Genomic DNA, 14,727 nt, shown 5'->3' with positions numbered 1-14,727 from the left:
ACAATCCGTCAACTCTGATGCGTAACATTGATGGTATTGGAATAGTTACATTACTACCGGATGATAGAAGCGTTCTCGCCCATGTCGTGGGACATGTACAACCATTGCGCAGCGATGGCGCGAAGTGCTGATCGCTGAAGACCGACCGCTAACCCCAGCCCTCGCCAACCCAAATAAATCCACACACGTCTTGGTGCGACGCAAATTACGGTCGTGATGCTGACGACCACCGTGCACTAGACAACGCCATACTCCACGCCAAGCTTCAAGATGGACGGCGACGGGCATCCTGTAGCTGTTCGTCCGCATCCGGTGCCCGTGGGCCCACCATCCAGTCCTCCATGGCGAGCCACTGACTCCACGTCTTTTCGGCCCCCTCGATCTCGGCCAGCTGAACCTCCTGCAATGGCTTCAGGAAAGGCACTGACTCGTGCGGCGACATGTCGTACTGGCACTTGACCTTTGCCCAACCCACGCTCTTGGCTGCGAAAAGGTAGTTGCGACGCTCGCACTCGTGCATTGGGCCGACACCTTTCCTCCAGTCCTCGCCAAAGAAGCCGTGCATGATGCCTGGACTGTCCATTCCTGTGATTACAAGACGTCGAATGAAGGGCACAAGGGAGACCCATGCCGGCGCCGGCTGGCCTCGCGAATTGGTGACGGGTCCTTGGCGGGGCCAGGGCATGTTGTATGCAGCAGCGCCCGACGAGTGAGGCAGCGGTCCTGAGGCGTTCATGAGGGGAGTCTGGGTCCATTGGAAAGGCAGGCAGATGTTGATGAGGGCGCACACTGCCTGCACACCGTTGTCGTGCTGCGCATGGTCGAGGAAATAGCGTTGGCAGCTTTGGTATGCAGGGTGCCAGTCGAAGATGTCGAAGTGCGGCTCAGAAGAGGCGGTTGGCACAGATGGCGAGCCTCCTGAGGAGGTGCTGCCGCGCGCAAAAGTTCCACCGCGAGTCTGAAAGGTCGGGTATCCCGCGGGGAAGTTTGTGGTGAAGCCGGGTAAACTTGTCATGATGAGGGCAGCGCAAGCTACTGCAGGAACGGCAAAAGTCAGCACAGCTGGTTGGTTGGCTGGAGGAGAACACCAGTTTGTGTACTCGCAGCTCGCAACTTACCGAGCTGGGTGCAACCACTGTCAAATAAACGTGCCGGTGCAGAATGTCGGGTCTGGCTAACAGCAGCCCAAGGGAGCCAGGGTCTCAGGGCTTAGGCAGGATGAGACGAGGAACAGGATCAATGACGAAACGACCGAGTGGGCGGCTAGTTCAAGGCTGCTGCAGTGTCTGTTGCTTGGTGTTCTGGTAGCATCGATAGCGGGCGCGATAAGATGCTTTATACATGGGGAGGTTGAGTATACGGATGCTGAGGCTTGAGAAGTTGCTTATATGGTGTGGCTTCGGTCGACGCCGCCCTGCTAACCTTGCGAGGAATTATTGAAGCCTCCGTGAGATGGCTGCGATTTTGGAATAATCCTGGCGATGATCAAGTCGAGCCACTCCGGCTCCCTTGATCATTAACCAGTAAGTTCAGCGCGTCGGGCCAATGAGCAGCAGCACAGGGCCTGGTGGAGCCGGCGATGGTGGCTGCGCAGTTCGCGGGTCGGCGGCCAGGTCGACGGCTCCCGAGGCGGTCTATTCAAAAACTCTGTAGTAGACCAAGTGTCGTCAAGACTGCGCTACCTGCGCTGCCGTTGGCTGCTTGGGTGCGCTTCAGCCGACCGCTGCCCCCCTTTTTGCGGTTCCTTGTACATGCTGCTGCGCGATGATGGCCGTTTGGTCACCCAAGACAGTGGCAGAGACCGACGGAGCGGCCGAGATGCAGGCGCATCGAGCCGGCTTTGCGACTGAGCCCTTCTGAGCGTGCCGGGTTGTTTTTGTCATGCTTGAGTCTGGCTAGAATGACTAGAGTGACAGGCGCCTCCAAACGCCCGGGCGATAGATCTCGTCAATCGCGGTAGGGGATCCACTGCCATGGCATGTAAAACGGATGTTCGTGTGTCCGGAGAGCCACAATACCAGGGCGCCCACCAATGCGCTGCCTGTTCCCTCCAACTTCACGAGCGCATCCCGCCGAAGAAGAATAGTTCCTCGCCGATCATCCAAGCCCGCACGCCCTCGGTGAGGCTGTCCTACGTGGCGAACGAGACACTGTACGACAGGGCACTGGATGGTCGGGTCTGCTGCAGCGAGGGCTAGTCGAGGACCTCGGGAGGTGGGGGCAGGCGCCCCAATCGGCAGGCACCGTCCGCACGATGCAGTCCACGGGTTGGTGAAGCCTGTAGCCTGCGGGCGCATATGGCCCGTTTTGCTTTTGTGCGTGCAACGCATTCTTACTCCAACTGCAACAGACCAGGGACGCTGCGCAGCCATGACATGTCAGAGTCGTGACAGAGTCGTCACGATGAGGCCTCCACAATAAACTTCACACCCCGGTCGTGACGGGCCATGATGTAACCAGTTCGCCGAGGAACTCCATTTAACTCTGCTGCCATCGTGGCTTGCCTCTTGCAGCATCGCACATCTACTTTCGTATATGCACAACATAGCCCCCAGCAGTGAACATGGCACAATCTTCCTTCTCATTGGCGTCGCGGACCAAGGTGCGTCGACGAGACCGTACTAGACGCCGCCCGTGTCTGACAGTGGCAGCTTTCCAATGGCCTGTCCATGCCAACGATTCATCTCGGCGTCTATCTGACGTCCGGGAAGGAGACTTATCAAGCCGTCCGGTGGGCGCTCGAGGTGTGCTTTTGCCGTTCCTGATGATCAGTAAACACAATGCTCACCACGGCAGGCTGGCTATCGAGCGTGAGTAGCATCACGAGACCAAGCTTTCACACGGCTGACGGATGACGCGTGCACAGAGTCGATTCAGCTCAGATGTACCATAACGAGAAGGAGTCTGGCAAAGCCATCTCTGACTTTCTCGCAAGTGATGCCAATACCGAGTCGCTCAGGCGCGAAGATATCCACTACACTTCCAAGCTAGCGTCCAACTCCGCATACGAAACGGCCCGCAAAGCCATCAAGAGATCTGTCAAGGAGGCGGGTCTTGGCTACATTGACCTATTTCTGTTGCACTCCCCATATGGCGGCAAGCAGGCGCGTCTCGACAGCTGGCGAGCGGTGGAAGACGCAATCAACGACGGCGAAGTCAAGATTGGAGGCGTCTCCAATTATGGTGTCAAACATGTAAGTAGACCCTGGTTCCCGTCTTTTTGCTTTAGTTGTCTCGGGAAGGCCCGTATTCAGTCTCTAGTGCGAACGAACATACACCCAGGATAGGAAAGTCGTTGTAGTCGCCCTCATTGGACTCTTCAGTATAGTCATGAGCGTCACCGAACATTCAACGTCGCCGAGGTCAATCACTGACAATATGCTAGTTGCAAGAGCTACTGGACTCCAACCCCCGGATTCCTCCAGCGGTTAACCAGATCGAAGTTCACCCGTTCAATACGTGAGTTCCCCGAAGGGACTGCATTGCATGCGCAACAGTGCTAACTTTGTACACTAGGCGGAAGGACATCACTTCCTTTTGCCAGCAGCACAACATTGTCGTAGAGGCATACGCGCCGCTGGTCCGAGCCTTGCGCATGAAGCATCCGAAGATCGTGGCCCTGTCTAAGAAGTACTCGTGCACTCCGGGCCAGCTTTTGGTCCGCTGGAGTCTGCAACACGGCTATGTGCCACTACCCAAAAGTGTGAAGAAGGAGCGAATCGTCGAGAACTCGGAGATTGGAGGCTTCGTAATCGAGGATGGCGACATGGAGACGATGGACGGGTTGGACGAATACCTGGTGACCGGTGAGTTCCTTTGGGTGCCTGGCATACGCAGCCATGTCAATACTCTCATCCCGCTGCTTTTACTGACGTGCAACTTTTCTCCAGATTGGGACCCTACCGATTGCCCGTGAGTGTGCTCAGTGTGGAGGCAGAGATGTCGGGCGTGGGGGTCAGCGCGTGGAGGGTGGGAAATCGATCTCTTTCACATGCCACCAAATGTAGAAATGGAGCATGCTCATCTGTGCCTATTTCCGATGCATGACCATGTCGATATTGTGACGCCGCCATCGAGTCTCAAGTTATGATCTTGCAGCTCAATGACTGCAATGCGCGCATATGCGCATGACGGAGGACGCGACGGTAGAGATTGAGGCAGTGCAATGTCGCAGACAGGCTATGTTTATATCGTTTAGGTTTTAAGCTTGTGGGTTGACGTCGCAGACAAAGGTGAGGATGTCCGGCATCTCCGCAGCAGGAGGTCACCAGCGGCCGCTTCGCCAAGACAATGTTGCGTGGCCCAAGCACACGCCCACATTCCGGCTTCTCCCACTCTCCCTGCCTGTTCTCTTTACCCTGACACGCCACTAGGCGAAAGCCCAACGTAACAAGACTCAGTCGCGCGCCCGCCGACGTCGGCATCGCGTCGCCTCCCATGGTTTGACTCTCGACTATTACCGCCCGCCACGAGCCTCGAGTGGCCGGAGCCCCCGCTACTTCACGTGCAACCACCCCGCGATACTTGTCCTCGCCCGCCCATTGGCCAGATCCTTATCAGTAGAAAAAGTGCACACCATGGTTTGCATCAACATGGCGTGCAGTAGACCCCATTGACCACTGAGACGGGTCCAGCACCCCAATCTCCCGGCCTCTGACGTACTCAAATCGAGTGCGACTTTGTTCCGCACCGTCACCGCAGGCCCAGCGAACTATCTAGCTTGCGCCGACTGCAATTATATATACCAGACACTCTCTCCTGCCTCTTCTCTCCATCAACTTGTGACTCTTCGACTGTGTCAATTCCCATCACCTCACATCTTCTTTCAGTCCCCAAGATACCCAACATCACAATGTCTGAGCCCGAGTTTGAGCAAGCCAGGAAGGGTACGTTTGCGCCTCACCACTAAACCGTTGAGTTATTACCATAACTCAACCCTTCCTCCCCATCTGCACATATCTAACACCTCACAGAGCTCGTCTCCACCCTCGAGGCCTCCTCCCTCTTCTCCAAGAACCCCGAATACAAGAAGGCCCTCGAGGTCGTCTCCGTCCCCGAGCGTATCATCCAGTTCCGCGTTGTCTGGGAGAACGACAAGGGCGAGTGCCAGGTCCAGAAGGGATACCGCGTGCAATTCAACTCCGCCCTCGGTCCCTACAAGGGCGGCCTCCGCTTCCACCCTACCGTCAACCTATCCATTCTCAAGTTCTTGGGTTTCGAGCAGATCTTCAAGAATGCGCTCACCGGCCGTACGTCATACCAGACTCGATCGAATACAAACAACAAGCTAATACACTACAGTCAACATGGGCGGTGGTAAGGGAGGATGCGACTTCGACCCCAAGGGCAAGTCTGACAACGAGATCCGCAAGTTCTGCGTTGCCTTCATGAGGGAGCTCAACAAGCACATCGGTATGTCTTAACCCTAGCGCGTCCCTTCACTTCAGCCTCAGTGGGGCATGCACCTTGACGGGTTCGCATGCTCTTCCGACAGCAGACCAACGAGATCTGGCGGGTCTATCTTGCCTTATCTTCCCGTCTGTCTGGCACTGCCCCGTCGGCGACGTTCGCGCTGCTTTCTTGGTTCTCCACTAGGAACATTTCACTTACGTAAATCACAGGTGCTGACACAGACGTACCTGCGGGCGACATCGGCGTCGGTGGTCGCGAGATCGGTTACCTCTTCGGCGCATACCGAGCAGAGCGCAACCGCTGGGAGGGCGTCCTCACTGGCAAGGGTGGCTCATGGGGAGGCAGCTTGATCCGTCCCGAGGCCACCGGCTACGGTCTCGTATACTACGTTGACCACATGATCAACTACGCCTCAGGCGGAAAGGAGTCGTTCAAGGGCAAGCGCGTCGCCCTCTCTGGTTCCGGAAACGTCGCTCAGTACGCTGCGCTCAAGATCATCGAGCTCGGCGGCACCGTCATCTCCCTCAGCGACAGCAAGGGCGCTTTGATCGCCGAAGACGACAAGGGTTTCACCCCCGAGATCATCAACCAGATCGCCGCCCTCAAGTTGGAGCGCAAGGCTCTTACTGCTCTGGAGAACCACAGCTTCAAGTACATTGAGGGTGCCCGCCCATGGAAGGAGGTCAAGAAGGTCGACGTTGCTCTTCCTTCAGCGACCCAGAACGAAGTCTCCGAGGACGAGGCCAAGGCTCTCATCGAGTCTGGTGCCAAGTTCATCGCTGAGGGTTCCAATATGGGCTGCACACAGGAGGCTATCGAGGTCTTCGAGGCTCACCGTCGCGAGAAGAAGGGCGAGGCTATCTGGTACGCCCCCGGAAAGGCTGCCAACGCCGGTGGTGTCGCCGTCTCTGGTCTCGAGATGGCCCAGAACTCCCAGCGTCTGTCATGGACCGCCGAGGAGGTCGACGAGAAGCTCAAGGGCATCATGAAGGACTGCTTCGAGAACTGCCTGGGTACCGCCAAGGAGTACTTCACTCCTGCCGAGGGCGAGTTCCCATCTCTCGTCGGTGGTGCCAACGTCGCCGGTTTCCGCAAGGTCGCTGCTGCCATGCACGACCAGGGTGACTGGTGGTGAACAGTTCGCTGCTGAGCGGATTGTCTTTTGTATATGATACCTTACGATACCTTCCTTGTCTTTGGCGTTCGGAAGCTGGAAGCTTCCACTTGTATATAGATACCTTACATGAATAGAATCATGAAATATTTCACCACATTCTTTCGCATCACTCCTACTTGAATCAGACCACCAAGCAAGTCATTCACACACGCATGTCACTTTGCAACTGAATACCGGAGAAACCCGCACGCAAAAACTCCCAATAAGACACAGCTATCCAAAATAGACACGATCCTAACCCAATCTTCAGCATTCACGACTCACAATATTCATCACGCCATCACGTCACCAAGCCACCAAGAAAGTACTCACCACAAAAGCAATGCCCAAACTTTCCTAGTCAGGGCTCAAGCAGGCGGCAGTCGCGTGGCGCCCCTCCACGCGCCCCTGCCCCGCCAAAAAAGCAAAGCAAGATCCCGACCCCACTGCTCTCGTCCACGTCGAAGAAGCAAAAAAGCCCACACGCCAAATGCGAGTTGGGCGCGATAGCTTATTACTGGTTTTGGTTAGGGTAAGTCAAGTCAAGCCCGCGGCGTGTGGGTTATGTTATGCGTTTTGTCAGGGTGCGCCGGGATGGGGGTGGGTGTGTGGGTGGTACGGGCATGTCTTGAAAAATTGTCACGGCGAACCGTGATGAGATGCCGGCGCGTAAGTGTCGCGTCGCACCGTGGGTGCCGATGCGCGGAAAAGTTGTCGGCGTTGGATAGGCACGGGACGGAAAAGTCCACGGATGTGAGGTGGGATGGGTTACCGCGTTTGGTGTGGTTCGATATCGGAGGGCGAGGGGCGATGTCGGGGGATGTTGGGTTGGGTTTGCGAGGGCCGGATGGAACAGGATGGGATGGGAGATTGATGGGAGGTGCGAGAACGGGATGGTTTGTTGATGAATTTAAAAATCATTGGTGCTGCATTTGTATTACAAGATTTCGTGAGCACTAAGATATTGCGACAATGATTTTGCAGATGTAGGAGTAGAGGACTGGGGGCAAGTATGCTACGACAAGTCATAACGGATGTGTATTAACGAAATCTTGAGAAAGTATCGCGTTGTGTGTACGATTTTGCGATGATGAATCTACTATCCAAGTACGGTTGTCCAGTCTCTCAATAACTCATCTACCTCGTCGACTACTACCGCGCTCGGCATATCGTTGAATTTCATCTCAGGCAACTGGTAGCTGGCTACCCTATGTCAGTGACATGCTGTAACAAGTGAATGAGTCTAACTTACACATAGCTGCAGCGGGGTTTTGTAAACTTGTTCTTCCTTGTTTCTTCTCATTCATACCCGTGGGTTCTGTTGATGGTATCGTTAGCGGTGTACTCTCGATGTTGTGGTACTTAAGTGTTATGTAGACTTGAACACCACAAGTCCCAAAAACAGGACTAGACCTACTCTTTGGACTCTTCTCTTTCAGATCGCGTCGTGCTTTCTCTAGCCCTTCCCTCCTCGGTTTCAGACCCCACTCGTCAAGCATCTTCTCTTCTCGTTTCTTGGTCCTGTCCTTGTCTTGTACACGTCTGGACGGTCTGACGATACCAGCATCTTTGTTCGAGCGACCTCGAGGGGAGCGGGAGCGTGATTGGTAACAGTTGATGGTGACTCCGCCGATGATTCCCCCTTGGCCTGCTGACCCGCCGAAGTCCTTGACTCCGTCAATAGACTTGCGGCGCAACGGCCTAGGACGTTCTGAGATCAAGCTGATGGGACGAGAGCCACGTTCTAAGCTGTAAGGACGTGGCTTTCGCCAGGCTGGCTCTGAGTCACGGTACATGCTCTTCTTTTCACGTCGGCTACTGCTTGATATCGTAGAGCGCATGTCTTCATTGTCTGAGCCGCCGTACGTAGAACCGCGATCCGACCGATGCTTCCGTCGACGATGTTTGCGTTCTCGATCGTCGTTGTCCCTGGGTTTCGAGGATGTGCTTGGAGCTTCAATGAGGTTTTCCCTCGACTTGCTCGCAAATTCCGTGAATAAACAGCTGTTGCTGTTGTTTGGGTCGTTAAGGCGCGATGAGGACTCACTACTGTCGGGGTAGCTCTCTCTACTTGTGGGCCTGTAACGCTGATTAGAGTACCTGAGTTTCGGCGCATCTACTACGTTTATAACATCGTGCTCTTTCTCAGGGGATGAAGTGGTTGCATCAATGCCAATGATAGATGTAGATGGGCGACGCTCCTCTAATTGGTATGAAGCTGAAGATGAGCGAGATGCATAGTGAGCTGGCTTTGATGACTGCAATATTGCAGGTGCACGTAAACCGCGCTCGGGAGAAACGTCGTCTCTTGCGAAGCTACTGATTCCCTCTCTTCTCCGTAGCTCTTCTTGCCAAAGTCTCTCACCTCGAGCGAGGGCTTCTTTTTTCGCGGCCTTCGCGGGGCTTATGGATCGATGCAGAGTACCGCCTGTGTGGAGGCTTTCGGAGTGAAATTGAGGCTTTTGATCCAAGGCTGCACGCTCTTCTCTAGGTTCGCGTAGTTCACGGTCCTCGGAACTGGTGCGACGGGACGATGCATACTCCTCGCGATACTTGGTTCGCCTATATTCAGCGACTGGAGGGAAATCGAGCGGAACATCTTCGATGCTATCCGGGAGCAATCCAAGGCGATGGACTGACCCGTGCGCCTTGCGTGCACGCTCCGTTTTGGCCCTCACTTGATCTCTGGCTTCGCGCTCAAGGCGCACTTCCCGTTCTATCATCAAAGCTGCCTCTCTCTCCTTGTCATTTATGCTTACGTCGGCTGACTTCGTTCTCGCTCCAGCAACGATACGTGCTCGCTCCATTTCCATTTCCATTTCCATCTTCATTTCTTTTCGTGCCCTTTCGTCACGCAAAGCGGCGAGGGCGTGGCTATCGGGCGGCGTTACGTTCGCCACAGCAGATGCTATGTTCCCTCCGCTCGCTCCACTGATATATCGCCGCATTTTCGCATCAGTGAAATTGGCTTGGGACTTGCCAAGCAGGACACTGTCGAGATGAGAGCGAGCGAGAAAGTAAGATCCGATAGCCTTCTGATGGTGATCTGAGTGGTCGTCTCCATCTACTTGTTTGGACAAAGCAAGCTGCAATGTCTCAATATCTGCGAGTAGGCTTCGTACATGGTCGACACATGTGGCAATTGTATCGGGGTTGATTGTTGAGCCCATGGCTCCCGCAGCGTTGAAGAGGTTAGACGACGAACCAACGTCGTCTTCATCCTGTACTGATCGATCGCCATCATCCACAGCAGTGCTGCCGTCGCTGATACTGAAATTCCTTAGCGACTCCTCGTACTTCTTCGTGGCCTGCTTCTTGTTCTCGAGCAACTGCTTGATCTCTTCCCGGTGTTTCGCTTCAGCCTCGCGGCTGTACTTTTCTGAAGAGACTTGGTGGGCGTGTATGAGAACCTGCATCAGTAGCTGCAGCGTACTCTTGAGCTTTTCAATTTGGCTTCGCAAAAGTTCGATCTTGTTTTCTTTGAACGGTAACATCAGCCGACTCATTTTTCCTATCTTGTCTGTCTTGCCTGGCTTGTCTGTCTTGCCTGGCTTGCCCCTATTGATCTTCAAGTCAAGCTCCTTGAAGACTGCAAAGCACTCCTTGAATGTCTCGTTCGCCGCTTTGACCGCATTCTCGGAAATAAGGTTTGCTGTGTTGTTTTTCTCGAAGATGGTCCCTAGCTCTTGGATGACCGAGCTTGTGAGCTTGACTTCATTCGCGATACCCTTGATCCTATCATCGGCAGTAGTCACGCCATCAACATAGTGGTACAACGTTTCTGACAGCTTCAAGCCTGCGCCAGCCAGCTGAACGACGCTGGCGACCAAGCCTAGCACCTCCGCCATGATAGAATTACGTGCAGCTACGGCAAGATGTGGTTGTTAAGCATAATGAAAAAAAAACGATGGCTTCGAAAGAAGTTATGAAATGTGCAAGAACATGGTGACAACAATGTGATTGTAGCAGCTTTCGTCTGTTGATGCCTCGAGCTAAGCGGGCTGAGTTGCGGCTGAGTGGGCGGGGTAGCACGCCCAGCTGCGCTGCACGAACATTGCCCATGATGAACCAGCCTTGCATCTCGTTTCGCAAGCAGTCATCAATTAAGCGCTTCATCTCGAGATCACTGCGAACATTCCACGACGCGAATGGGACTCCGAATGGGCTAACCGCGCGAAGCATAGTTTAGACCGCAAACTTGGATAGTTCGTTCGCAAGGTTCCCTTAAGCATCATCGAGCGTCAAGATCCCTGCCTGTCAGCCGTCTTTCCACTGATCGCCACGCGCTGGCTCTCCCAATTGGGTGCCACACTTCTCCTGCGCCACAGAACCACGGTATGATATCATGGGGTCTCCAGCGGGCAGAGAGGCCTTGCTTCGGGTTTCGTCCTCGATACAAAGGCTTCCCCGTTACTGACATTGACGCACCTTGCACATACTCACATACTGTTTGTTATACATACAGTATTTTCTTATTCCAGGGTCAAGAGCTTCGACCACCGTTCCCTAGACCTGCTCTCCACGTGCTCATCGTAATCGGGTCCCACCTGTCAACCGAAATTGGGTGTACTGCTGGCAATGGATGACGGTTTCCGACAACCTGCCAAACTTCAAAAGCGAAAGAGTCGCGAACGACAGGAACTTGAGCAGATGACCGGTGGCTTGAGTGGTCAACCCGCAGCCAATTCTTCGCAACCCATGTCTGGCTCCGACAACATGACGTCGGCTGAGAAGGAGAAGCGATCGAAATGGCGCATGTCCAATCCATTCTCTTCCAAAGAGAAGGCATCGAAAGATAGTCTTAACCCTACTCACAGAGAGGAAGAAAAGGAAAAGGCGCGCAGGGATGCCGACTCGGCGTATTACAGTAGCGAGCGCAGCAGCGCAGATCCGAGCTTCAAGAACCAAGCTCGCCCCATCTCCGGTGAACAGTACAACCATCCGCCTACAAACAACCAAGCACCCCCCGCTCACACTACGCCGCCGAATGGGCAACATCAGAATACCCTTGCGCCTCCCACGCAAACGCAACAGACACTCCAAAGTCGTTCGAGCCATGAGGATGTGGGCAGAGAGACATATCGCGATGCCGGCTCGGGGAACATCGTCACCGTCACAACAACCACCACAACGACGACGACCACTACAACCGGCCCGGGTGGCTCCACCACTGTAGAGCAGCCCCGCGACAGCGTTGCTCCGTCTGAGCAAAGCGTACACACTTCTGGACCCAGCCCACCACAGCCGGCTCCTCCTCAGCCGGACAACCACTACCATCAAGGCCCCGGTCTTTCAGCGCAATCCGCTATACCTCAAAACATCACTCCACCAGTGCCTATGAGCAACAACCAGCCAGGCAACAGACTATCTCCACAAGTCTCCAACAACGACGGCCCTTCGTCTCCACCCATACCAGCGAAGAACAACATACGGCATAGAGTAGAGCTGGACTCAGTATCGCCTGGAGTTCAGAGGCCGAACCCGATGGAGGAAGTTGTCAGCCCAGTCACTCCCAGCAGCCCGAACCGTGCGAACTTCTCGTACCCTGCGAGAGCACCGCCTCAAGGAGTTCCACGCCAGGTGCCTGGGAATGGCATCCACCCAGACCACCAGCGGATGGACTCTCAGCAACACCAGGATGGCATTCCACCCGTACCTCCAGTTCCAGGACAACAGCAACCACCACGGCGCTCGAGCATTCCTCAAATGCCCGCATACCAACAGCAGCAGTCCGGTATGCCGCCCATGCCGAACCAACAACCATCTAGCATACCCCCTAGCCTACAGTCTGGCATCAACACCAACAACGTCAATGATTCAGACCGCCCGGTTCCATACCGCGCTGGTCATGATCTGAACAAGCAGAGCACCATGGCAAATCTCAAGGCAGCAGCAGCGGGTATCCACGTAAGCACCTCACACACTACCACTCGACATGCGTACACATACTAACACTGTTTCGCAGGGCGCAGGAGAAACCCTCCGCGGAACTTTCAACGACACATTCGACCGCCGCAACCCCGCCGCGCACGCCAAAAACCAAGCCGTCATCGACAAAGGCCGATCGGAAATCGAAGCCGCACGCGCCCGCCAATACGCCGCTCAACAGCAGCAGCAGCAACAACAACCACACGTGGGGAATCATACATCGGTGTCGCACCCGCAGCCACAAGGACCTACGATTGGAGCTGCACCGCCCCCTCCTTCTCAGCCGGGTGTAGGGCAGTCAGCGGTACCGGGCAAGACGGCGTATCAAGGGCCACCGGTGTCTGGGTCTCAGATTGAAGGGAGGAGTGGTGGAGGTGGGAAACTGAGTAATATTATGAAGAAGATGAAGGAGGGGCCTACTCCGAGGCAGGATGGGGCTGCCAATCATCCTTGAGGATGTGGTTTGACATGGGATTGTGATGCGATGCGATGAGTTTGTGCAGGGCCAGATACCATAGTGGATGTTTCAATACGATGATTGCAATGACTCTATTTTACTTTGGACGGAAGTGAGTTGAGCAATGGGGATAAATAACCTACGATGTAGCATGCATGCCATTGTAATCGAAGGACCGCAACCATCATTACATGTATCACAGCATGAGAAATAGGCCATTGATATTATGGTTCGTTCATTTGACTATATTACATGTTCGTAAACTCGTAAGATGCATCGTCCACATCGGCGTCAGAGCAGCGGTCCTAGAACATGACCCCACTTAACCGTTGACGATAGTACCACCGTTGGCGTGGATAGTCTGCCCACTAATCGAGCTGCTGTCATTGCTAGCCAAGAAGACAAAGCAAGTAGCAATCTCGCTAGGCTGGCTCGGCCTGCCAATCGGCGCAGTGAACTGCTTGATAGCCTCGTCGTTCATGGTAGCAGGGATGAGAGGAGTCCAGACGGGACCAGGTGCAACGGCGTTGACGCGGATACCCCGTCCGACGTACTGGTTTGACAGACCGCGGGTGAAAGCGACGATGGCGCCCTTGGTGGAGGTGTAGTCGAGGAGGTCGGGGCGGCCGACGTAGGCGTTGATGGAGGCGTTGTTGATGATGGTTGCGCCGCGCTTCATGTGGGGGAGGGCGTACTTGGAGAGGTAGAAGAAGGGGTGGATGTTTGTGTCGAAGGTGTTGAGCCATTGTTCCCTGTATACTGTTAGTATGCGACCTCAGCAAGAAGAGGAAGTGATACGTACTCAGAAAGGTCGTGGATGTCGTTGATCATCATCTGGTAAGCGTGGTTGTTGACAAGGATATCAATGCCTCCCATCTGCTTAACAGCCTCGTCGATAACCTTCTGGCAGTTTGCCCTCTCCTTCAGGTTGACGGCCAGAGTGTAGCACTTCTGTCCCTTCTCCTCTACCATCTTCTTGGTGTCTTGTGCGTCCTTCTCTTCCTCGGGGAGGTAGGCGATGAAGCTGTCGGCTCCTTCCATGGCGAAGAGAACGGCGATTGAGCGGCCAATGCCGGAGTCTCCACCGGTGATAATGGCGCGCTTGCCCTTGAGCTTGCCGGCCGCCTTGTACTTCTCAGCACCTCCCTCTGGTGTTGGGAGCTCGTCGACCTTGGGCAGGGGGTCCAACTTGGACTCGAGACCGGGGGCCTGTTGGTGCTGAACATCGGGCTGGAAGCCTGTGATACCAAGTCAGTACAAGAAAATTATTCGGACGCTATCATGGGTGCTTACCCTGCTCGAATTGTCCCTTGTTGGACGACATGTTGTGTGGTTGTTTGTGGGTATCTCTGGATCAGTAAAGAGAATCTAAAGAAGAGAAACTGGTTGCAGGTGTTTGATTCAGTGTGAAGTTGGTGTAATTTTCGAAGCAAGCGCCGTTCAAAGTGGCACTTTTATTGACGTTCATGATTTCTTGTGACATCACAAGGCTGTCACGGCACGCTCATGTGCAAGAGTGGAGCCTGGTATGGTAAGAGTTAGGCGGAACATCACCGAAGGATGGGACTATTGAAATGCCCATCGACGATAGAATGCCATCGGCCGATGTGTCAACGCTGGCACGAACTGGTGGGAACGGCTAACGTCGCCTCAGCCTTACCCGTAGCTTCAACGCGCTCTTTCGCACGGCCTTATGATCGACAGCTGTATTCTTTGAAGGATACAAGAACCTCCAGCTGAGAAGAGGATTGAGACTGCAGCTCGGATTACTTAC

At 54.6% G+C, this 14,727-nt stretch overlaps 6 protein-coding genes across 6 annotated transcripts; 3 read left to right on the top strand and 3 right to left on the bottom strand.

Annotated features, from left to right (window-relative positions):
• Positions 1-265: 265 nt before the first annotated feature.
• Positions 266-1,015, bottom strand: J4E88_000821 (uncharacterized protein; the record flags this gene model as incomplete). Its single annotated transcript, XM_049394495.1, has 1 exon — positions 266-1,015. The coding sequence occupies one exon, from the start codon at positions 1,013-1,015 to the stop codon at positions 266-268; it is 750 nt and encodes a 249-aa protein (XP_049260324.1).
• Positions 1,016-2,764: 1,749 nt separating this feature from the next.
• On the top strand, positions 2,765-3,916 carry J4E88_000820 (uncharacterized protein; the record flags this gene model as incomplete). The annotated part of the gene is made up of 5 exons (XM_049394494.1): positions 2,765-2,771; positions 2,878-3,194; positions 3,386-3,459; positions 3,517-3,806; positions 3,891-3,916. The coding sequence occupies 5 exons, from the start codon at positions 2,765-2,767 to the stop codon at positions 3,914-3,916; spliced, it is 714 nt and encodes a 237-aa protein (XP_049260323.1).
• A 936-nt stretch (positions 3,917-4,852) lies between these two features.
• J4E88_000819 (uncharacterized protein) lies at positions 4,853-6,547 on the top strand (the record flags this gene model as incomplete). The annotated part of the gene is made up of 4 exons (XM_049394493.1): positions 4,853-4,886; positions 4,974-5,249; positions 5,302-5,412; positions 5,622-6,547. 4 exons carry the CDS (start codon positions 4,853-4,855, stop codon positions 6,545-6,547), a joined length of 1,347 nt encoding a protein of 448 aa, XP_049260322.1.
• Positions 6,548-7,667: 1,120 nt separating this feature from the next.
• Positions 7,668-10,416, bottom strand: J4E88_000818 (uncharacterized protein; the record flags this gene model as incomplete). The annotated part of the gene is made up of 2 exons (XM_049394492.1): positions 7,668-7,771; positions 7,986-10,416. The coding sequence occupies 2 exons, from the start codon at positions 10,414-10,416 to the stop codon at positions 7,668-7,670; spliced, it is 2,535 nt and encodes an 844-aa protein (XP_049260321.1).
• A 730-nt stretch (positions 10,417-11,146) lies between these two features.
• J4E88_000817 (uncharacterized protein) lies at positions 11,147-12,950 on the top strand (the record flags this gene model as incomplete). The annotated part of the gene is made up of 2 exons (XM_049394491.1): positions 11,147-12,475; positions 12,534-12,950. The coding sequence occupies 2 exons, from the start codon at positions 11,147-11,149 to the stop codon at positions 12,948-12,950; spliced, it is 1,746 nt and encodes a 581-aa protein (XP_049260320.1).
• Positions 12,951-13,275: 325 nt separating this feature from the next.
• On the bottom strand, positions 13,276-14,277 carry J4E88_000816 (uncharacterized protein; the record flags this gene model as incomplete). The annotated part of the gene is made up of 3 exons (XM_049394490.1): positions 13,276-13,705; positions 13,756-14,191; positions 14,247-14,277. 3 exons carry the CDS (start codon positions 14,275-14,277, stop codon positions 13,276-13,278), a joined length of 897 nt encoding a protein of 298 aa, XP_049260319.1.
• Positions 14,278-14,727: the final 450 nt, after the last annotated feature.

This window comes from Alternaria novae-zelandiae (assembly GCF_023758075.1).
Source record: "Alternaria novae-zelandiae strain BMP 2774 chromosome Unknown scaffold_1, whole genome shotgun sequence".
Lineage (NCBI taxonomy): Eukaryota > Fungi > Ascomycota > Dothideomycetes > Pleosporales > Pleosporaceae > Alternaria > Alternaria novae-zelandiae.
The sequence above is the reverse complement of the archived record's forward strand: the minus strand, read 5'-3'. Positions and strand labels throughout refer to the sequence as shown.